Raw genomic sequence first — 23,381 nt, 5'->3', positions numbered from 1 at the left:
AGCAGAGCTAGGCACCTCCCGCGTGCAGGTATCTGCCTTGGTCACACCTCACAGGTCTAGGCCTGCCTGAGACTAAAGAAACTTCTGGAAAAGCCAAAGGAGCCAGGTGGGGCATGCCAGACTGGAGAGCAAAGCCTTGGGGTCAAATGTGAAGAACGAATGAGTGTAAGGTGGTAGCTGGGTGGGATGAGGTGGGGGGAGGGAACAACGGTAAAAATTGGAAGGGCCTTCTCTAAAAACTCGGAGATCTCGCTCTGGGACCTTCCTTGGAGAATGACGACCGGAGGAGGGGCGCTCTGTCCTCACGTGGCGACACCTCACGCCTTCCGCATTAGTGGGAATGCCCAGGAGGGCTTGGCCCAAACAGCCCTGTTCTAGACTGGGTGTCCACAGGGTGCCCAGGGAGCAGCTGCCTGCCCCGCAGCCTGGGAGAATTCACAGCCCATGAGAGACACTTCGGAGGTCCCCCAGAAATATCTGAATCTTCCCACCTCCTCTGTGAGCAGGAGCTTGTCAGGGCCAGCGAAATGGGATCCTTACTACTCACGAGAGAGCTTCTGTTCCCACAGGCTGGCAAGGTCTGGGAATCAACAGCCTGAGTAGAGTAACATTGCTTCCCTTTCTCAGATGAGAACACGGAGGCCAAGAGAGACCACAGGACTTATCCAAGGTCACAGCCTGGAAATGGAAGAGCTGGGATTTGAACCTAGGCTGGCCTGGCCCTGGAGCTAGGGCTCTTTCTAATGCCTTCACCGCCCTCATCTCACTGCTTTTTCACTACAAAATAGTGTCACAGGAGAGAATTTCCAACGGCCCTTGTCAGGGGCCAGGGTCTGTCTTCACCTTCTCTGAGTCCAGGCACCCCAGCGGGGTCTGTGCAGCCCACAGCCCAGCAGGCATGGGTGGCTTTGCAGGAGGGCAGCCCAGCCGGCCGTTCCAGCAGCCTCTTGTCCCTGGGTGGCTGCCCACCTGCCCCACCTTGCAGCGCCCTGGCCTCTCTAGGCCTGGGGCTGTTGCTACGGAAGGGGATCCCTCACCCCACCCCAGGACTGGGTGATTTCAGGAAGCAATAAGCCGCTGAGTGCTGTGGCCGGAGCTCCCTCCCTAATCCCCAGCCTGTCCTTGTTTATCCAATGGCTGGGGGTGGGAGGAGGGGGGGCCAATGAGCCAGTGGGCAGCTGCTGGGCTTGCTGGGCCGGCAGGACAGAGCAGTCCAGGGACAGGGCCCTGCCTGGGCTACAGAGGAGCCAGGAGCCATGAGGGTGGCAGTGGGCATGCTCTGGCTCCTGGCCCTCGGGGGGCACCCCCAAGCCCGGGGCTCCTGCCCTTCTCAGTGCAGCTGCAGTCTCCACATCCTGGGCGATGGCAGCAAGGCGAGGTATGGCGCCACGTGTGTGGGATGGGTAGCCCAGCCCCGTTGCTCTACCAGCTAGGTTGGATTGGATGCAGGCTCCTCAGACCATGGCCAGGTGAGATCTCCATCTCCCTGCCACTCGGGGCCCAGGGGTCCTATGGGGCTGGTCTGTGCTGCATTATCTTCCAGCCAGCAGAGTGTGGCTCTGCCTGGGAGGTGCCAGGTACCTTTATACATGGGGTTGGGGGTGGGGCACAGAAGTGCCAGCTCCAGGAAATCCTTCCTGAGTCCTCCTCCAGGATGCCGGTGGAGAGGAACCCTCCTATGGGCACAGGAAGTCTCCCCCTTACCTCTTCTTTTCCTCTCCTTCCTTCCTTCCATTCCATCATCCTCTATATCTCCCCAGTCCCTTCCCAGGCCTCTTCCATTCTCTTGCCTCACCTCCAATCAAATCTTACCACCCCACCCACGAGGGACCACCTGCCTCCTCATGCCCCCACTCCCCAGCTTTGGGTCTCCTCTGGCCCAGCCCCCAGCAGCCTCAGCCTCGACCCCTTTCTATGAGCTCTCTGAAAGGCCAGGAGTGCCCATTCCACTGGAGGCAAACTCCTCTCCATCCTCAGCCTCTTCTTTGACTTTCCCCAGCCCCTTATCTGAGTCCTGAGAGCACGGCATCCCCTCCTCCCCTCTCCACCACTGTGGCGTGTGGACCCTTGCTTGTCCGCCGCCACTCACGCTCTTTTTCTCCTCGGCAGTCTTTGAACCATCTTTTCTCTGACATCTTCAGCTTATCCATTAATGACCCCTTCTGCATTTCTCAACTTGCTCAAGGATTTCAGCCCCTGGCTCAAGGCCTTTCCCGCCATCTTTCCAACCTTCTGGAATTCCATCCTCCCTTTCTCCCCTGTCTTAGATGGGTGCTGGGGAGCCAATGATAGTTTCTGATCAGGCGGCAATGTTATCATTGCGACTTTTTCAATGATCCTGGCAATGCGTGTCAGGTTGATTGGGTGTGAGGGGAGGCAGAGAATGGAGAGGCACCCCCAAAAAAGGATACCCCGTATGGTCTGAAGAACAGGAAGAGCTCCATTTTTGGCCCAAATCTCTGGTGCTCCAACTCATATGGATCATCTGAGGTGAGGGTCCTCTCCCCAAGGGAAGCCAGGGCTGAGCCCTGAGCAGGCCAGGAAACAGCCCATGGCCATTGATGGCTCACTGCGATGAAGAGCCTCTCCTGCCACCCACAGAGAGCATGGGGCTCAGGTTACACAGCAGCGGAGGCAGACCTGCTCCTGGAACCCAAACTTTCATTGCCATTTCTAGAACTCTTCTCGTCAGCTGATGCGGTCATGGGCAGGGACCAGGAGAGGGCTTCTAGTAGTAGGTTAGCCTTGATGGAAAATGAAATTCCAAGGGTAGTTTCCAGGACCCCTAATGTCAGCCAGTGGCCATTCATTCTGTGAAGCCAGAACTCTCACCATCAGTTCTACCTGCCTGACAGTCCTACACCTGATACGCACCAGCTTATCTGCGTGGAGCGTCCTATGAGGGGCATGAGGCCACGAAAGGCTATGGGGGCCCTGCGGTCCCCAGTGGCCATAGGCATAGATTGTGCAGTCAGACCGAGGCTCCCTCCATGTCTCAGATGCCTTCCTCAGCCCCCTCTGTAACTGGGGCCTCAGAGGACCCCGTCCTTACGTCTGAGCAGCCCGGGTGACCTGCCCACGCTGCACACTCCTGTATTGTGAGCAGAGCATGTGTATCTGGGAGTTACCCGGGGGTTACCCGGGAGGCGGCAGTTAGAGCACCTAGACAGATGTGTCCCCATGCTCTTTGTGCCCAGTTTGCCCCACCAGGAGTCATGCTGTTGGTCTGTGCTGGGCCCTTATTGGTTTCTCTGATCCCTCCCATGACCGCCTTCTCCCCCCTCCAGGACATCTTTTCCCATTAACTCCCTTCCTCCCACCCACATCCGGACCTTCCTCCTTGCAACACCCAGTCCTCTAGTATCATTGAAAATATCATGGCCTCCAATGCTCTCTCTTCCTTAGCTAGATTACAAGCTGTATGGGGACAGGGGCTGTGGGTCTGATATTCTTTGGAATCCCACAGCACCCATCACTCAGTAGGGGTTCCACGGATGTCTGAAGCATATGAGTGGATGGAAGTAACTGTGCCTTTTGTGGGCACTGTTGACAAGGAAAAACAAGCCCAGCCTGGCTGACTTTGAGTAGAGTATGGAGTGAAGCTGATGGATGCTAGTGCAGTGTGTCTGTTACACCAGGAAGCCCAGACATGAGCAATGTGTTATGACATTACATGCGCATTACATTGCAACCTCCCTTAGCACAGCGAAACATGGCCACTGACCTCACCTCCTCCAGCGTGAGCGCAGCAGCCCTCCAGGTGACATGGCTGCACAAGGGGTCCCTCACACCCAGCCTCCAAGTTTTATCTTCTTGAGAACCTTTCCCTTTTTCCCTTATGTAGGTGTGATAGCATATAACACAGCACCGAACTATAGGCTCCTTGAGGGCAGAGACTGCTTCCTCTTATCCCTATATCCTCTGCTTTAATGTCAAACTCAATAGAACAAGGTTTAAGAAGTAACTGTTTGGGCAGAAGGAGCATTGGAAAGAGCTGGGAAGACCGGCCCGTCTCCCTTCAGTGCTGGGCTGCAGAAATTTACAACAGTGGTCCAAGCACTGGGTCCTAGGGTGACAGGCACGTAGGGCTGGGACACACATCGCCTCATTTACACTCCGAAACCTCCCTGTGAGGTGGAGTCTACTATTATGGGGAAACTGAGGCAAAGAGAGGTTAGGTAATAAACTCATGGGGACACAGCCAGCAAGCCAAGAGCCCAGATGTGGATCCAACCGCGGGCTGCGAAGTCCCAGCTCCTACACACCGTGATCATTTCCTGGTCCCTCAGAGTCAGGAGAGGCTGAGGTGCTTCCGTTTCTGATGCCCTTGGTGTATTTTTTGAAAAATGAAGAAAGGCCAAAATGGTTACAAAAACTGAGGTCTAATTTAACAACCGAAGGCGTGTATCACACATACGCAATGCGGCGATGCACAAACTGGTCTCGGACTTGCCAACACTGTTGGTTCTTACTGCACTGCAGGGGGTGTGGGCTGGAAAGGACATGACGGTTCAAGCTTGAGGTCCTTCAGGCCAGTGGTCGGGACCAAACGGCCCTCCTGGGACCCCTGTGGAAAGCTCTGAAAGCAAGACCCCCGCAAAGAAAACAGCGGAGGCTGCTTGTTTCCGCCCGTCTCCAGGGCCCACCACAGCTTGGAGCCTGGGTTTGGGGTCCCGCGTTCCGTGCAGACCGGGAGGCCTCTCGGAGGGAGGGAGGGCAGGGGAGGCTCTCCGACCCCACGGGACGCTCGCTCAACTCTCCCCATTTCTGTGACCAGGACGGTGGTGTGCAGCGACCCTGACATGACGCTGCCGCCCGCGGCCGTCCCTCCGGACACCTCCCGACTGCGCCTGGAGCGCACGGCCATCCGCAGGCTGCCCGGCGAGCCCTTCCGGCCGCTCGGCCGCCTGGAGCAGCTGTGGCTGCCCTACAACGCGCTGGGCGAGCTGGGCGCCCTCGTGCTGCGCGGCCTGCGGCGCCTGCGCGAGCTGCGCCTGCCCGGGAACCGCCTGGCCGCCTTCCCCTGGGCGGCGCTCAGGGACGCCCCCCAGCTGCGGCTGCTGGACCTGCAGGCCAACTGCCTCGCCGCCGTGCCGCCCGAGGCCGCGCGCTTCCTGCGCAACCTCACCTTCCTCGACCTCTCCAGCAACCAGCTGCTGAGGCTCCCGCAGGAGCTGCTCGCCGCCTGGGCTCCCCTGCAGACCGGGCCCTCCCTTCCCGGCCACCGCGCCAGGCTGGTCCTAGGTAAGAGATGGCATCCTCCCCTTAGAACCACCTTGGTGAGTCTTGGGGTCTTAGGCAAGTTTCCAAGCCTGTCTGAATCTGGATTCTTTGTCTGGAAAATAGAAACCATCCCTGCCTTCTGGGTTTGAGTGAAGATTGAGTGAGAGGCACACCTGGGCCGGTTTAGGAGCTCCAGCTCCAAGTCAGACTGCCGCAGCTCAAATCCTAGCTCTGCCTCTGACTAGCTGTGCGTCCTGGGGCAAGTTACTTAGCTTCTCTGTGCCTTGGTTACCTTCTGTAAAGAGATGATGATAATATCTGTCTCAAATGGTTAGTGTGGGTAAAAAGAGCTTAGCACGCAGTAGGTGCTTGTGGCAGGTAGGTGATGTGCCATCCAGATGCCCATCAAGGTGGGACTGGCTGCCCAGTTTCTGGTATGCTGTTGGAAGCTGCCTTCAGCAGTCAGCCCCCTCAGAGGCAGCCTCAGCCGCAGAGCAGCCTCCACAAGGCCACATACCCTTTCTGCAGACGGCCCTCATCCAAAAACCTGTCCGGTGGGAGCCCAACTGCCCAGCCACTTGGGACGACTCTGAGGGGCTCTTCCAGCTCCAGAGCCCCGGGGTTCACTAGGCCCGCATTGCATCACAGCTCCGGTCTCCTCCTGCTTCCTTCCTTTCTCCCTCAATAAACAGCCTGCGTACTAATCTTCTCTGAGTCGGCTTCCAGTCCAGCTTTCAACAGTCTTCCAAGCACGTGAATCCCCCTCCCCCTTGCGAGTCTCCTCTGAGCACCAGGTATTCTTACATGGAAGGTGGTCGCACTCTTTGCTAACTGGTCCGTCCTTACATCCTTACTAATGCATTGGTATTAGTGTGGCACTGAGGTTTCCCTAAACTTCTAGCTTCCTCATAGAACTTGACCCTCCCCACGTCCCAGGGGTAGATGGTGCCAGTACAGTGAGCTTTGTTTTGCAGATGAACCAACGTAACCTGGGGTGAGTCAGTGTGGGTTTGGGCCTAGGGCTCCTGTCACACAGGCTGCTTCTCTTTCCCCCGTCCATGAGGGCAGGAACCACAGTGGGGTCCTGGAGGGCAGGGTGGGCAGTGGTGGGTGGGTAGAATCAGAAGAGAGACCTCACCTCCTGGGAGGGACTGTCTGGATGCCTCACTTCCTGGAAGCAGGCCGGGGAACAGCAGGCCCCGTTCCAGCTCCATCCACCCTGGATAGACTTTCTCAGCTGATAAAGGACATGGTATAGGGTAGTACTTATATGGAAAAAATTGTTGTTTATTTGAAAATCAGAGTTCACTGAGTGTCCCTTTTTTTTCTAAATCTGGTAACTCTATTCCCACAACCATGTCAGGCAGCCAGGGCAACCGGTGTTGACCTAGCGTTGTTGCAAGTAAGGAAAATGAGGGCCCAGAGACGGTACCCTGAGACTCAGTTGCCCAAATCAGAGTTAAACGGGTTACCCAGCTGGCCTCTTTCTTTCATTGATTCCTTCCTGTTTCTAGCAAACCAGTGGCTTCTGAGGGGAACCAGATCTCCTTTCCTGCCCAAGGCACCTGCTGGAGGGTGACAGGTGGGGGCATAACTCATTCTGGAAAATTAATTTTGGTTTTAATTGCACAACTTATTCATGAATATATGTAATATTTAAAATGTTACAGAAAAGGCTCAAGACCCTTTTGTCTCTTCTTCCATTTCCAGTTCCTCCTCTCCCTCCTCACAGGTAGCCAGGATTATGTTTATTTGCGTGTTCCCTGTCTTTCACAGTACTTTTACATACACATACATGTATACATACATATACATACATGCACATAGAAGTCGTATCTGTGTGTTTTATATAAAATTTCATCATATTGTACATATAAACCAGCATCAACTCTTTCATCCAGCAATAGGTCTTGGAGATCTTTGTAAGTTACTGCAAATGGATCGACTTCATTTTTTTAAACTCCTGCATAATATTCCATAGTATAGCTATACTATAGTTTATTTAGCCATTTCCCCTTGAACGGACCTTTAAATTGTTTCCAGTATTTTGTTAACACCTATGATGCCACAGAGAACATTCCTGACAATGCATCCTTGTGCGCGCAGACATGTTTCTCTAGGAGAGGAACCGAGAGTGGAATTGCGAGGTCCTGGAGTGTGCACGCCGGACGTTTTAATATCAGTCTGATGGTCTCTCAAGTGGCTGAGCCGATTCTCACCTCCCACCATGGTGTGTGAGACCACCCACATGAGTGTTCACTCTGCAAGTTTATTTGCATGCCTGCCAGTGTGTGGGCTCAATTCTAGGTGCTTAGGATACAGCAGAGGACAAGGCAGATGAAAATTATTCCTTCATAAAGCTAATAATTAAAACAGCCAGAATGTTTAGCTTTCGCCGATCTGACAGGTACAAGTTTCACTGTGGTTTAACTTTGCCATCTGCATGAGTTCTTTGGGGACTCTGTTGTCACGGTGAAAGCCAGATAGCTCACCACCAGAGCTGGGCAGTGATGACCCTTGGGGGGCGGATGTGTCATTAAATGCATTGAACCAGTGACACAGGGTAGCAGCCCCCGGTGGGATGGGTGAGGGGGTGGGTGGGAGAAGGGACTGGCACCCTCCCAGCTAGTGCTCAAAGGGGCCTCAGAGTCATGGATGTCCAAGCACATCTGAATGCACCCTTCCCAACCCTGGACATTTCCCCTTCCAAATATATCCAATATAAGTATGTAAAGATGTAATATGCCATTGATTATTAGACACAGTATCAAATTTAGTAACAATCTTTGGGGGATAAAAGGGGCATCATATTAAATGCATTTATTTTGTATTTCAGAAATGCAAACACATAAAAAGGAATTGTGCCTTAGAATTGGGGACACACGATCCCCCTCTATCTATTGAAGCCTCTTTGACAGGGTGGGTGCCGTGACCTGCTTTCAGCTCTATAAAGATGTTCAGTTTTAAAGCAAAGAGGGCTGGGGATGTGACACAGGATTTGATTTTCTGGCCACCTCACTCCTCTCCTTTTGAGCCTGTGTCCAAGGGACCATGGCTCAGAACAACCACCCTCATTGCTGGGGTGATGCTGAAAGTGTCATTTATACTGAAAGGACAGGGGTCAAGGGTCAGGGATCATGAAGCATTTCTAGAAATGGATTTTGGCATTGCAATTATTGCTGAAATACTCACTGCCTGGTCAGTAGCCTGAAAGGATCAGTCCAAGAACGGGAGGAGTGATTGCCAATCGTGTCGGTATGCTGTATGGCCTACCCAGTGCTTAATATGACTTATCTTCATTTCTGCTTATAGCAACCCTGAAAGGGAAGTAATACTGTCATTCAAGATGAAGAACCAGCGAGCTGGACAGGAGCTGGGCCTGGAGGCCAGTTCTGCTGACTCTGAGCTCAGGACCCGCCTTGTCCTCCCTCCCCGAGGGGACTGGGAGCTGGGCCTGGGGATCTGCATAGCGAGGCCTCACCTTTTGCCTCTCCTCTCGCCTTGCAGGGCTGCAGGACAACCCCTGGGTGTGTGACTGCCGACTCCATGACCTGGTCCGTTTCCTGGAAGTCTGGGCCCCAAACCTGGCCTTCATAGAGGCCAGGCTGAGGTGCGCCAGTCCTCGCAGCCTGGCCGGAGTGGCCTTCAGCCAACTGGAACTGAGGAAGTGCCAGAGCCCACAGCTCCGTCCAGGGGTGAACAACATCAGGTCCCCTTTGGGCAGCACAGTATTGCTACGTTGTGGGGCCACCGGGGTCCCTGGGCCCGAGATGAGCTGGAGGAGGGCCAGCGGGCACCCACTCAATGGCACAGGTGTGTGAGCGACAGAGGGGGCTGTGCTGAGATCCCAGACGGGGCAAGTGGTCGGCATCCCTGGTCGCCAGGGTCAGGTTTGCTACGGAGAGGGAGGTGGGCTGAGCAAGGCTGTTTACTCCCCTTCCATTTGAGTGGAGTTGGACAGGCTCTGCCCAGAGGCACTGCGTGGGGAGAGTGGCTTCAGTGATGATGATGGCTCTCAACCTGTCCTATCAGAGCCCACCAGCCGCTCTTCACAGACTCAGGGCCCACCCTGAGAGGAACAAAATACTGGCTTTTGGTAAAAGATACTCTCTTAGTGTGTTTAACTCTCTTAGTGTGTTTAATGTTCATAGTAAGTTTCCCAGTTGTAAATATGAAGCCAGTATCACTGGGAGTAGTTGATGATCTGTTGGGCTCTTCGTGTGTTGTGTATTGTGCACATGATGCCCTTGAACTTTAAAGAGCAACCTGATTCTCCTGCTTATTTTGCATATAAGTAACCTGAGGCTCTGAGAGGCTAAGTGCTCAGCCTACATCACACGCTGGTACAAGGAGGAGCTGGGAGTCCAGTGCAGCCTGGCCGACTCCACAGCGTGCGCTCTTTTTGCCACGCTCTGTAGACAGAGATGGTTCATCTCTGGCACTGGAAGGGGGTGGGTGGGAGTTGCAAGAGCCGTGGCCCACCAACATGCAGAAAGGGGTCAAGGAGGAATCGTTTCTTACACCTGACCAGAAAAGCTTACGTCCCTCCCACCTTTCTTCTGTGTCTCCCTCAACTTGGTCGGCAGCTGTTGCTCTAGGACTTGTTTGAAATCAACTCACAAACAAAATTGTATAAGGAGCTCCATACGTAAGACAGAAAGTGAAGATGCTCTGATTGATGTGGCAGTGGTGCTGGGCAGGGGAGGGGAGAGCACTTCTAGCTGGGCCCCTGCCTCATGTTCACCCCCTGACCCACCTTACCCCCAAGGCACCTGCCCGCCGCCCCTAGGGGTCAGCTCTGAGGAATTGCAGGGCCAGCAGAACAGAACTTGAACATTTCAATTTAGGAGGCAGATCATCTTTAGGCTCTGCTTCAGCCTGGGGCTCCAGGGAGGCCCCAAATTTGAGCCCAGGAGATCTCGATCCCTTGGGCTAGTTGAAGAAAAGTTGAATGACTCCCATGTGTTCTCGGGATAACAGGGTCTTCAGCAGAGTGTGCACAGCCCAGGGGCTGGGAACTTGGCCCTGAAAGGAAGCCTGGGGCAGGTGGGCCCGTTCCTTCTCCCACGTGTGCCTCTTTCCCCACAGTGCACCAGGAAGTCTCCAGTGATGGCACGAGCTGGACGCTGCTGGGCCTGCCTGCGGTCTCACATGTTGACTCTGGAGACTACGTTTGCCAGGCCAAGAACTTCCTGGGAGCCTCTGAGACTCTCATCTCCCTGGTTGTCACCGAGCCCCAGACTTCCACAGAACGTGGTGGAACCCAGGGGGCACTGTGGACAGGCGAGGGGGCGGAAGCTGCTGCGTACAACAACAAGCTGGTAGCCAGGCATGTCCCCCACATCCCCGAGCTTGCTGTCCTGGCCACGGGACCCCCTGTGCCCAACATGAAGGAGGAGCTGGCCCTCCAGCACTTCCAGATGGGTGCCCCAGGAGAGCGCTCAGAGGGGCAGGCGGGACTCCAGGAGGCCCGAATGGTGACGTATCTCAAGGTGGTGGGAGACACTTACCACAGTGTGACCTTGGTGTGGAAGGCCCCCCAGGCCAGGAACACAACTATGTTCAGTGTCCTCTATGCCGTCTTTGGGCAGCGTGACATGCGCCGGGTGATGGTGCAGCCCGGGAAGACCAGCATCACCATCCACGGGCTGGAGCCCAAGACCAAGTACGTGGCGTGTGTCTGCGTGAGGGGCTTCGGGCCCCGGAAGGAGCAGTGTGTCATCTTCTCCACTGATGAGGTGGTGGACGCCGAGGCCACCCAGCGGCTCATCAACGTGGTAGTGATCAGTGTGGCCACCGTCATTGCCCTGCCCCTCACGCTACTCGTCTGCTGCAGCGCTGTCCAGAGGCGCTGCCGCAAGTGCCACACCGGGGGCACCGCCGAGGCCACGGGTGCCTACGTCAACCTGGAGAGGCTCGGCCACAGCGAGGACGGCTCGGAGGAGCTGTCCCGGCACAGCCTCAGCGAGGTCGACAGGCTCCTCTCAGCCCGTTCCAGCCTGGACTCTCAGGCCCTGGGGGTCAGGGTGAGCAGACGGATCAATGAGTACTTCTGCTGAGGGGCACGCTCCCCCCACGCACACAGATGCCCACACACCTGCTCCCGTCCTCCAGTCTCCCTCTTCTACTCCCTCACCCTCACTCTGACACCTGAGTCCTTGCTGAGCCACTCTTACCCACTTGGGTACCTGCTTACTCATACAGTCACACACAACAACAGCAGCTAACACTTATTAAGCACTTACTTTGTGCCCAGAAGTGTTCTTAGTGCTTTATATGCATTAACTCATTTAATTCTTCTAACAACTCTGCAGCAGGCATTACTATTCTCCCCATTTTCCTAGAGAAGAAAGAGGGGGTTAAGTAACTTGCCCATGTCAGTAAGTTTTTGCTGCATAACAAATAAAAGCAAAATATCAGTGGTATACAGCAACAAGAACTCATTTTCACACAACCCACGGGTCTGTGGGTTGACTGGGGTGACTCTGCTCCATGTGTCCTACGTGGGGCCCAGGATGGAGGGTCAGTGGCCACCTGGGGCAGGCTTCTTTCATGGAGAGGTCAGACAATATCAGAGGAATGAGCAAAAACATGCGATGCCTCTTAAGCTCTTGGCTTAGAACTAGCACACGGCCACGTCTGCCCATGTTCTATCTGTCAGAGCAATCCCATGGCCAAACACAACTTTAATGGGGCAGGAGAGGACAGTTCTCCAATGGAGGTGATGTGGGGCAGGGAATATTTTGCTGGGCAGTGATTCTCTTCTACCATATTGCCCACAAGGACACAGCTAGAAAGTGGCAGCTCTGGAATTTGGACCAGGCAACTGATCACAGAGTTGCTAGTCCTTACCGCTCTCCTACACTGCATCTCGATCACATTTGTGCTGACTCATAGGCACTCGCACACACAGTCTCTTTATGCGTTAGTCACGTGCATACGGTCACATGCGTACACACAGAGACATGCAGCGTGCCCTCACTGTGCACGCTCACAGATTCTAACATTTTTTCTCTGGGTGCCATTCTGCCTAGAGATAATCATTTGATCTTCAATAAATTCTAGAGGTTTGGATGATCCCCAAGAGACTACTGCTCAATTACTCTCAGAATGTCAGGCTGGAGGGATCTGACAGACCCTCCGTGGTGGGTGGTACAGTGCACCGATGCTGTCTGGCACAGAGCTCACCTCTGTCCCCAAGGAGCAGCCTTTGTGATTCTTATGAAACTTACCTGGGTTCCTGAGGGTGTCTCAGAGCCTTCCTGGTCACCCTAAGCCACTTCAAAGGGGATTACTCTTCAGTTGGCTGAAAGCTGGGAAAGGTCTGAGATGTCATCTCTGTGCACAGGAGAAGGCAGACGTCCCCAGCAGAAGGGCCGATGTTGTGTTTTGTCTGCAGGACTGAGCTCTAATGAGGGGAGTGTCAAGGGCAGGTTGGTGCCAAGGCCTTTGGGTAACAACTGAGGAAATTTGGGGACAGCAAGTGATCCAAAGGAACGATTTTGCTAGTATCACCTAAGAGACTCTGTGTTGTGTTGGGCATTTGCTAGATGTAGGCTAGTGTGATGCAGTGATTTCTAAAGTTACTGTACTCCCCCTTGCATTTACAAAAGACCTTATAACCTATGACCTTACAACATATTTTCCTATTTTCTCTCATTTGATCCTCATAACATTGCATTATAGAGGCTGGGCTACTTGATTTTACAGATGAGGAAACAGATGCCCAAAGAGTTGAATAATTTATGGAGGCTGCTCATGGATTTTCTTGGAGGATCCTGGTCTGTGATAACTTTCTGGCCAGGCTGAGGGTCTTTATTCAGTGTTGATCTCTGCAGTGTAATACACAGCAGGTTCACTATGGATTTTTTCAAGCAACCGAAACCTGGGCTCAAAACCTTGAGAGCGCCAGTATTTCCATACGTGGATATTTTCTGCCCATCACCTGGAGGGTGCACCTGACTATAACTAGTGGGCCATAGCCATTGGTAAGAGAAATTATTTGGTTGGAAGATGACAAAACCACTGTCTGCATCATGGGTCAGCACTTTTTTCTTTAAAGAAAGCCAGATAGTAAATATTTTGGGGTCTGTTGCTAAAGCCAGATAGTAAATATTTTGGCGTCTGTTGCTACTGCCCAAGTCTGCTGATGTAGTACGAAAGCAGCCATAGATAATATGTTAGTTAATGGGCATGAATGTGTTCCAATAAAATGTTATTTGCAAAAACAGGTGGCACACTGGATTTGGCTCCCAGGCTGCAGTTCACCAACTCTTGGTCTAGATTTATAAAGGCATTTCTGCTGTGTCTTGGGAGACCCAGATTCAATTCTGAGTGTTTGATATAGAGATTGACAGGCATTCCTAAAATTAGAACAAATATAAGGGCAATGGATGAAAGCAACCATCTGTTGAAATGAGAAAGAGGCTTTCTCTAAATGATTGACTGAGCCAATGAAGATTGAACAATTATTGGCCCAAAGACAACTAACAGTCAGTTTTATTGAACTTTGAAGAAAATTCAGGAACTTGAAAGCAAGAATTTGTTAGTATTTATCCAATATTGTGTGTGTGTGTGTGAGTGTGTGTGTAAAAGAGAGAGAGTGAGAGAGAGAGGAGATTCAAACTTTCCCATGATTCATTAAGACCTACCTTGGTGGTCTGGATGGAATGGCCCCCAAATGGTCAGTCTCCCAATACCCATCTATCAGCCTTCCTTTGTATGTTCTATCTTCTCTGATTTGCCCTTGTAGAGAAGAATCATCCTGGATTGTGCTCATCAATTTTCAAGGCACTGGAAAAAACAAATTCTCATTGTAAAAAATAAAATGATGTGTAGTTTATATGTTAGTCTTTTGGTATATGAGTCTGGTTAGTATGAGTCACTAACTGAAAACCTAATGTCTTCTGAGAGTCCTGGAAAAAGAATTTCTTGCCTCTCCCTGCTGAAGACCAGCCTGTACTATGATAATCCCACAGCATGCTGCCCTTGGCAGCCTTGTTTGGAGGTTGGTTGAAATCATGGCATCTCCATCATGTCTTTTTCTGACTGCAACGTGGTCATATTTCTTTTGACCTAGGAAGAGGGTATGTCTGATGTCACTTATCTGTAGTTGCATGTCTAAGTTGCAGGCTACAAAAAGGCAAATAACAGGAATTCTATCCTGGGAAATGGATGTGGGATATTAAAACTAGGCTATCAATCAAGGAGACTCAGTGAGCAGTGTGCTTAGTGGACTAGAGCTCAAAATTTTTGTTTTAACTATCATATAATCCAGTAGAGACAAAAATCAACTTACAAGTACTTGAGCGTATTTTATTTGATTGCAAGGGCATTGTAGTCATGATAGGTTAGGCTTGTGCTGTGCCAACAACTCCAAAATTTCAGTGGCTTAACATAGAAAAATTTAGTGCTGCTCTCCCAGAGTCTACTCGAGTGACTGGGAAATGTGGATGGAGGGACGGCTCTGTTCCACTTATTCACTCAGGGATCCAGGCTGATGAAGACTCCACCACCTTGAATGTCGACAGTTGCTGCAACAAGGGAAAAGAGAAAGTGGAGAATCATATAGGGGCTTTTAAAACCTTATTTCCTCTAACATTTCATTAGCCAGAATATTTGTCACATAGCTCACCTATTTCAAAGAGGCTTGGGAATGTAGCCTTCTGTGTGTCTATCAGAGGCATGCCACAGAGCATGGGTAGCCAAAGGGACCATCTCAGACGTGGTTGACAGCAGATGGAGGAATGAGGGAAGAGCACCAGTTTGAGAAAGAGGAAGGACAGCATGTCTGCTTCTTGGTAGGTCACCTGGTTCTCTGTCTGAGCTATCTCAAAGTTCTGCTAATATTGGTGTGGCATTTTCCTATTGAATAGATAAGAAAATCTCTTATTAAGATTTTATTAAGACAAGGAGGGTCAAATGCCACCCAGAAGCCATTTACATCTAATTATTTCATAAACACAGAGTAACTCCTCTCCCATGACTCTGTCTCTACCAATAACTCTAAGAGCCAAGTTCCTAAAAGCATCCTGTAGGCAGGGATGTAATATTCTCTGTTCACTTCTCTTTGTTGTTAAATCTCTTGAGTTTAGGAACACCACTTAACCACTAGTTATTTAATATAAATGACATGATCCAAGCTAACTTTAATTATCCTAGTCTTCTGCCTTAACTGACAACATAGCTACTTCATATGCCCAATGAGGAAACCAGAAGATGAGGCAGCCAGGAGAGGAGAAGGGGCAGGGCAGAAGTGGCCTGGATGATTCCAAAGATGACATGCCAGTGGGTGTTCTTCTCAAGCTTTCAGCAAACTACTGGAAGGTGGAGTTGAGCTGGATACATTTGAAGAGGCTAGCATGGGATGAACAGAGAAGAAATTGTGGGGGATGAGGGCTCTTTAGGCCTTTGTGTTTTGGAGTAAGAAAAGAATTCCCTAGTGGGTTTGTGATGCCCATGGATTAAATCACATTTTTCCATGAAGCACGCATGACAAAATCTTGGCCAGCCTGGTAGGGGCCTCTGAAACGAGAATCACCCATCAGAGTCATCCCCCATCAGGCCTAACTCGCCGGGCCCTTGTGCCCTCACTACCCTCAGTCACTGCATGTGGGCTGCCTTGGGAAGGGCATGACCTCATGCAAGCACTCCTTGCAGCTGAGAATCAACTCATTCCTTGAAGGGGATCTAGGCAGCACATCTCCACGTCTACCACAAGCTTTGTGTCCATAGCTCTCTCCTTGTTTTGATTTTCACCTTGATATAAACTCCAGAGATCTAGCCAGATTGTAGAGTTACACTGTCTGGAAACTCTAGAAAATATATCTGGCTTGGATGAAAAGCTGGAGTATAATCAGCTTAGTTGGTGACCCATTTCCCCCCTCACTGGTTAGCTACTAAGCGGATTTTCTTCCCTGAGGCCTTTTCTAGGGTATAATGTATATCATCGGTCTTGGGGGAACCCATGGAATTTCAATATTCATCAGGAAGTACTGCAAGTAATGGGGAAGCGGACTTTGCTGCTCTTCAAGAGTCTGTTGGTGTGAGAGGTGAATTAAAATTGATTGGGCACCTACTGTATGTTAAATTAATTATTTTACACAATCTCAAAATTTCCTGGAAATACTATGAAGTATTTATTAATATACTTGCTTTGCAGAGGAGAAACTGAGGCTCATAGAAGTTAAATGAGTTTCCAAAGATCTCAAGACTAGGAAGCATAAGCTAGAAAGAAGACCCTGATGGGACAGGGTCTATAACAGTCTTGCTTACCACTGTGTTCCTTGCACCTAACAAGTGTGTGGTTTAGGGCAGATGACCAATAAATATTGGTTGAATGAATGAAGAGTGGCAGAGCAAGTATCTAAAATCACATATATCTTACTTTAAAATGTAAGCCTTTCATTTTTATCGTGTGAAATACACAGCATTCAGGAAAAGTTGTGAGATCCGTGATAAGAAACACGCTTTGGTTTAATCAGAAAGCACAGTCTTGTGGTTTAACCCCTGCACTGTGATGCTTCTCTGACTCTGGTCGTTCTAGCAGCAGATGCAGCTGTCTTAATGCAGTAGAGGCGTGAATCTGCCACACAGGTGTTGAGGAGAGAACCATTTCTAGGAGTGGTCACAGAACTACTTTGTTACCCACCATCTGCACTCACTTTTAGGGAATGGTTGAAAATTCTAGGTTTCAGGAGCCAATTGTGATTGATGAAATGTTAGGTGATCTGGTCAAATCACCTGAACCATGGTGCTCAGAATGGCATTACTTGCTAAGAGGCTAAGGGAAGACAGTATCTGGCACTATCTGAATTCAGTATCTGAATGGGACATCTGGCTTAGAGTTTGCATTCCAGACTCAAGAACCAGACAAAGGGTGAATTTTCTGACCTTAGTTAAGAGACATAGCTCCATTTTCATGTTTTTTTTACTGAGCTTATGATCTGGGCCATAGCAGACCTCAGAGTGCCCAGGGGCTTTGCCAGTGCTGTGCTGACCTACATCACCATGGATTACCAATAATAGGATTTGCCACTTGGAAGCTTGGACTATACTTATTGAAAACTTGCAAGGTAATTTTCTTACAGAACAATATGGCTTCAGTTTCTCACTATTTCCTAGTAGTTCTGATCTTTCTGGATTCACATGAAGCTCAGCCATCCTGTCTGCCAGGATAAACCTGCCCCGAAGAGAGTTTGGGAAGGTGCGCTGTGCTAGCAAGATGCCAGAACGTTGTAGGGGATGGGCTTTCTTTGGGCATGATGTGGTGTGGGAGGAAGCTTAGATTTGGCAGGAAATCAGCCAAATCTCTGTGAGACTCATTCTAGTTGGTGCTGAACTTTGGTGAACTGTGCACTTTTACCAAAACGGGTCTAACTTGTTTATTTCGAATGAATAATATATTTTTCTTCTAATTCATACATCTAATGCCAAGATAAGCCTGATCCCACTTCCCAGTTCCCTGATGTTCTTCTTAAGGCTTTCTAGTTTCTTGTGCAGGACTCTACAGTGCATGTCCATCTCTTTGGGAGAGATCCCAGGGAAGCTTCCTGACGAGTTCAAGCAAGTGAGAATTGAAAATTCACCCTTATTTGAACTGTCCCGAGGGTCTTTCATCAACATGAGCAGCTTGGAATACCTTTGGCTCAATTTTAACAGTGTCACTGTGATCCACCTAGGAGCCCTGCAGCACCTGTCAGAACTGAAAGAGCTGAGACTGGAGGGGAGCAAACTCTGTTCAGTACCATGGACAGCGTTCCACACCACTCCGCCTCTGAGCGCCTCGGATCTCAAACACGACAGGATTGAAGTACTCCCTGAGCTGGCTCTTCAGTTCTTGATCAACCTGACCTACCTTGACCTATCTTCCAATAGGCTTACAGTTGTATCCAAGAATGTCTTCTTGAACTGGCCGGCCTACCAGAAACACCAGCAGCCTGGCTGTGGAGCCAAGATTCTCTCCAGCACGGGGCTGGCGCGGCACAACAACCCCTGGCTATGTGACTGTCGCCTAAGGGAACTTGTCCAGTTTGTAAAGTCCGTTAGCCTCCCAGTCATCCTGGTGAATCCCTACCTGATGTGCTGTGGCCCTCTCTCCAAGACAGGGCAGCTTTTTCATGAAACTGAACTTTGTGACCGCATGAAGCCACAGATCTCAACCCCCAGTGCCAATGTCACCATCTGGGAGGGACAGAATGTGACCTTGCAATGCCTGTCACGGGCCAATGCCTCACCAACCATTGCATAGACTTATCCCCTGAGCATGTGGAGGGAATTTTATGGTAAGCCACATGCAGCCTGTCAACATATCTGGGGGAATGGGGAGGTCTGTAGCAACCCTGTCTTCAATAGAGAGGCTCTAGACTGGGTCAGTCATGAAGGAAGGGTACAGGAAAGATTGGGAAGGCCTGACTTATATTCACCACAATAGGAAAGCTTTCAAGATAGTATTCCACTATTGGCATTATTTTAAATGGTTGCATCCAGATCTCTATAGGATATATATAGACACATATGTAAATATATATATTGGAGTTGACAACATATTGTACAAATATTGTAGAATTGTATATGAACAAATATATTCTTTGAGAGCCTTCTAGATGCAAAACACTATACTGTGTATTTTTAAATCATAGAATTTCTGACTAGGACCAATTCTAGGGATGATCTATTACTTATTTCCTAAACTTGCCTGAGCAGACTCGCCTGGGGTGCTTGTTTGAAACAAGATTTTCTGGCCTCTGCCCTGGAGATTTGGATTCAGCGAGTCCAGGGGAGGGCCTGAGAGTGTGTATTTTAACAGGTGTTTCTCCTCACCACCCCCATCCCTCATCCCCAGCTAATTCTTACCATCAGGCAAGGTTGAGAAGTTCTAGATATTGACCTAATTTTACACTTCCCACCGCTGTGTTGATCAGACATTATTGGCTTGAAGTTATAACACTGGGACCAGGGAGAGGAAGTGACCTCTGTGAGCCCCACAACTGGGATTCAGACCTGCCTTCACTTCCCAGAGCTCTGTGCTCTGCTTTCATACCTCAGCTGGAATCACCTTTAGTGCCACCCTGCAGGGTGGGGCACGTCACAAAGCCGGGGATGGCCTCCTCCAGGGTATCTTGAAGGTGTCTAGAAGACAACTGGAAATATCCGAGTAAAACTTGAGAAATACAGTCAGTCATCTTGATATTTGTTATACATGGTGACAAAACTCTGGATGATTAAAAAATAGCTAATTAACTGAAATTTTGACTTTTTCCTATCATTTTGCTCACATCTTATTGGCTTGAGGTTAAATACCTCAATGAAGGAGAAATGTAGAGTTTATTGTGGCCTCTTTGAGAACAGTGAAATGCATCCCGATCTTGTCTTTTGCGATGCTCTGTAATCAGTCTCTTTGACACCACATTATATCTATTCTCTCAGTAATAATAACTGCTCACACTCACTGAGCACTTACTACCAAACTTATGAGTGAGTACCGTTATCATCCCATTTTATTGATGAGGACATTGAAGCCAAGAGAATCTAAGCAACTTTTCCAAGACCATATACCTAGCAAGAGATAGAACCCAGGCATTTGGCTTCAGGCTCTGAGCCACTCCACATCCAGGAGGGAAGAGCACACTTCTTGAAGCTCACGATATCGCACAGTCTTGCAGTTGTGAGCGATCTCCTGGAAACCACGGTGTTAGCTCAGCAAGGCTAAGACAGTTTGGTGTGAGCAGCTAGTGAAGTTGAAAAAGTGTGGTATTCATAGACAGAAGAACGAGTTTCCAGATCAATCACTGCCTCTGAACAACCCTCACTATGGGCAAGTTGCTTAACTGCTTCAATCCTCAACTTCCTATGTGTAGAAATTGGGTATTTACCTTAGAGGGTTGCTGAGAGGCAAACATGTGGCACTCAAGTCCATGCTTAATAATGGTCACCACCACCCTTTAACAAAAACCTAGCCTTGCTGGACACTCTCCAGCTGTCTATCAGAGAAATGCCATCAGAGCTCTTTTGCTGTCTCTCCATCCAGTGTTGACTTCATCTACTGCAGAAGATGCTGCTCTGTCAGAGCTGGTCATACCCGCTGCCCATCTGGTGGACAGGGGCAATTACACCTGTGTGGCCTCCAACTCCACTGGCAGTAGCGCCCTTGACATCTCCTTCCACGTTCTGCCTGCCCAGGCCCTGCCTGCACCCCATTCTCCTTTCTCCCCCTTGGAAAGCAATGCCTACGTTGACCTGCAGGTCGTCAAGCAGACAGTGCATGGGATCCTGCTGGAGTGGTTTGCGGTGGCCGACACCCCTGTGGAGAAATGGGTCACCCTCCACATTGCGTTGGAGGAAGTCCTCAGGAAGGAGGTGGTCCACATTGGCCCCGGGATCAACACATATGCCATGGATGACCTCCTCCCTGGCACAAAATATGAGGCATGCCTCAGCCTGGGGGGCCAGCCCCCACGGCAGGGCCAGTGTGTGGTCTTTGTGACAGGCAGAGACCGTGATGGGCTGGGGAAACGAGAGCGCCTTCTGCACGTCACAGTGGTCCTGTGTGCGCTGCTGCTGGCACTGCCTGTGGGCACCTACGTCTGGGCAGCCCAGGCCCCCTGCAGCTGCAGGGAGTGGGGCCTGTGCTGCTGTCCTCATCACAAGAAAGCCCCCAGGTGTCCCCGCGCAGCCCCACAGCGTGGGGACAGCTCCTATAGAGACCACACAGCTGTCTGTGAGGACAGCATGGAGCACAGAGATGCTGAGGGGGACGAGGAAGATGAGAGGGAGAGATTGGCTGAACAACTCGGGCCAGGGGGCAACACAGTGGGCCTCTAGCCCCTAAACTAACCCTCAGCAGCTCAGCTTGGCTTGATCCATTTATTCAACAAGTATTTATTGAACACCTACTGTGTTCCAGGCACTGAACTTAGCATAGTGATCAAGGAGAGACAATTCTTATCTTCATGGAGCTGATGCCAATGGATCTTTGTCCTGTCCAATTATTTGTTTCATTATACATGGTGGCTGAAAATTAGTGAATGTTACTCCTTCCACATACATAGCTCTATAACATTTACAAGTTTACAGGTAACGTTCACATAGATATTTCATGTGTGTTATCCTATTGGAGAAAGGTAGAATTCTACCCCTTTTTATAGGTGAAGAAACTGAAGCCCAGAAAGTTACAATGACTTGCCCAATGTCACTGTCTAGCAGGCGGTGGAGGCACCTCTCAAAACAGGTTCTAATTCCATTGTTTCCTCTAAATGTCTGCTTTTCAGTATTCTTGTGTCTCCCATTGTTCAGAAAGTGCTATTCTTCCTCTTAATGGCAGACTCCCAATGAGGTCGCATAAGTTTAATATTCCAAAGAGCTGCCCTTTGGGGTGATGAGAGTCTCTGTTTGTGGATATCTGTGCCCTGTGAGCACTTCTTGGTGCTCCCGAAGGCCTGGTGCCATGAGCCCGAGGAGCAGGGGATTGGTTGCTGCCCAGGGCTCGTACTCCAGCGATTGTTGGGATCTATATAAAATCACACGACTCTCTTTAGTCTTCTTTTGCACAAAGGAAGCTACACAGTCCCGAGTCTCACCTAGTCCCATGAGACTGTGAGCTTCGCGCTATTTTTTCAGCCCTGTGTCCATAGCGTCTCAGAGATGAGCATGACAACTGTTTGTTATGTGAGTGGGGATATAATCCCGCTGGCTTCCCCCGGTCAGTGTTTGCTATGAAATCCCTGAGAGGTGGTCATTGCTTCTCATCTGGGCTCACGTGGAATGGAGGGGTCCTCACAAACCCCGGGACAGCTCATCGTCCTTCTGGGCAGCCCTGCTGGTGGAGACATTTCCCAGGATTAAACCCACACCTGTCTCCCTGCAGCTTCTCCCGCCACCACAGGAAATCCCCTGACGACTGCTGGGTGTAAGCTCGCCTCCTTGTGACGTCCTCCAAACGTTTTCTTCCTCCTTCCCGCCTTCCTTACCAAGCCCAACTCATCCTTCCAGGCCCATCTCAAGTATCACGTCCTCCAGTCAGCCTTCCTTGACTTCACGTCTCTGGGGAAAAGAAGCACTGTATTGAGCACGATGTGCGATGTTTGCGCTGGCTGCGGGCCCTCTGGGGCGGAGAGGGTCTCTCTCGCTGCAGCTCCTGGGCTCATCCAGCACCTGGATTGTGCTGATAATCAGTGTGGGCTGAAATGAATTTTTAAAAATTGAAGACAGCTCTCATATTCAGACCAATTGTTTCCTCATTTCTTCAAGTTCTCTTCATTTATTTTCTTCTGAGCATTAGAAGAAAAAACATTTTTCATGGAAATTTTCCAACATACTGAAAACAGAATCTCATTCCTCTCCTTCAGTCAGCTTCAATAATTTTTAGCATTTTCCAGTCTAATTTCATCTAGTCCTTGCCATCAATTTTTTTTTTAAACTGGAGTATTTTAAGGCAAATACAAAGCTCCACAGTTTACCTGTAAATATTTTAGTTTTATCCCTAATAGATAACGAAGTTTTAAAAAACATAAGCACAATGCCATTATCACACCTAAGAACATGTATTTTTAAATTATATGTACATATATATAGTTATATATGCACATGTGTACAAACACTTACATATATGTAATGTAGCAGAGAAATTGTTCACGAGAAATTTCCCAGGATAAAGTTTGCAGAAAAGTGGCTGGAACAAGGCAAGAAATTGTACTTCTATTGGCCTCTGCGTACCTCCTTCCGTGGCATCCAGGGCTGTCCATGGTCTTGGTGGTGCAGCCATAGTGAAGCCATGGAGGCAGGAGTGGATATTCTGGTCTCCACTTCTGGCAAAGCTTCGTGGTGGGCATGGGACAGAGGGGACAGGAGGAGGGGAAGGGGCCATGGAAGCGGAGCATAGCATAGCAGTGAGAGCGAGGAGCATGTTGATGAGCAGGGCAGTGTTCGGCTGCTTCTGTGAACATGGAAATTTAGGGAGAAGAAACAGGTCTAGGGAGGATTTCTGGGGATCTGATATTTTAAGCCCCTTGGACTGCCCTTAAACACATCCTAGAGTACAGATGCACATTACTCAGATTGTTTAGGCAATATGACAGTAGGGATAAGAGCATAGACTCAGAAGCCCAGTTTCCTGGGCTTAAATTTTGGTTTTGCCTCTTACCGGCTCTGTGACATCAGGC

General features: G+C 50.1%; 2 protein-coding genes across 2 annotated transcripts; both read left to right on the top strand.

Moving 5' to 3' along the window:
• The first annotated feature begins 1,256 nt into the window (after positions 1-1,256).
• On the top strand, positions 1,257-12,507 carry LRIT1 (leucine rich repeat, Ig-like and transmembrane domains 1). The gene is made up of 4 exons (XM_004432484.3): positions 1,257-1,378; positions 4,778-5,244; positions 8,731-9,036; positions 10,312-12,507. Exons 1-4 carry the CDS (start codon positions 1,257-1,259, stop codon positions 11,280-11,282), a joined length of 1,866 nt encoding a protein of 621 aa, XP_004432541.1. The 3' UTR covers positions 11,283-12,507.
• Positions 12,508-17,318: 4,811 nt separating this feature from the next.
• On the top strand, positions 17,319-21,045 carry LRIT2 (leucine rich repeat, Ig-like and transmembrane domains 2). The gene is given in 3 exon segments (XM_004432523.2): positions 17,319-17,428; positions 17,725-18,506; positions 20,252-21,045. Coding segments are annotated over 3 exon segments (1,686 nt in total).
• The last annotated feature ends 2,336 nt before the right edge of the window (positions 21,046-23,381 follow it).

Source organism: Ceratotherium simum, chromosome 6 (assembly GCF_057802395.1).
Source record: "Ceratotherium simum simum isolate JZ-2026a chromosome 6, ASM5780239v1, whole genome shotgun sequence".
Taxonomy (NCBI): Eukaryota; Metazoa; Chordata; class Mammalia; order Perissodactyla; family Rhinocerotidae; genus Ceratotherium; species Ceratotherium simum.
This window is presented reverse-complemented; position numbering and strand designations above follow the sequence as displayed.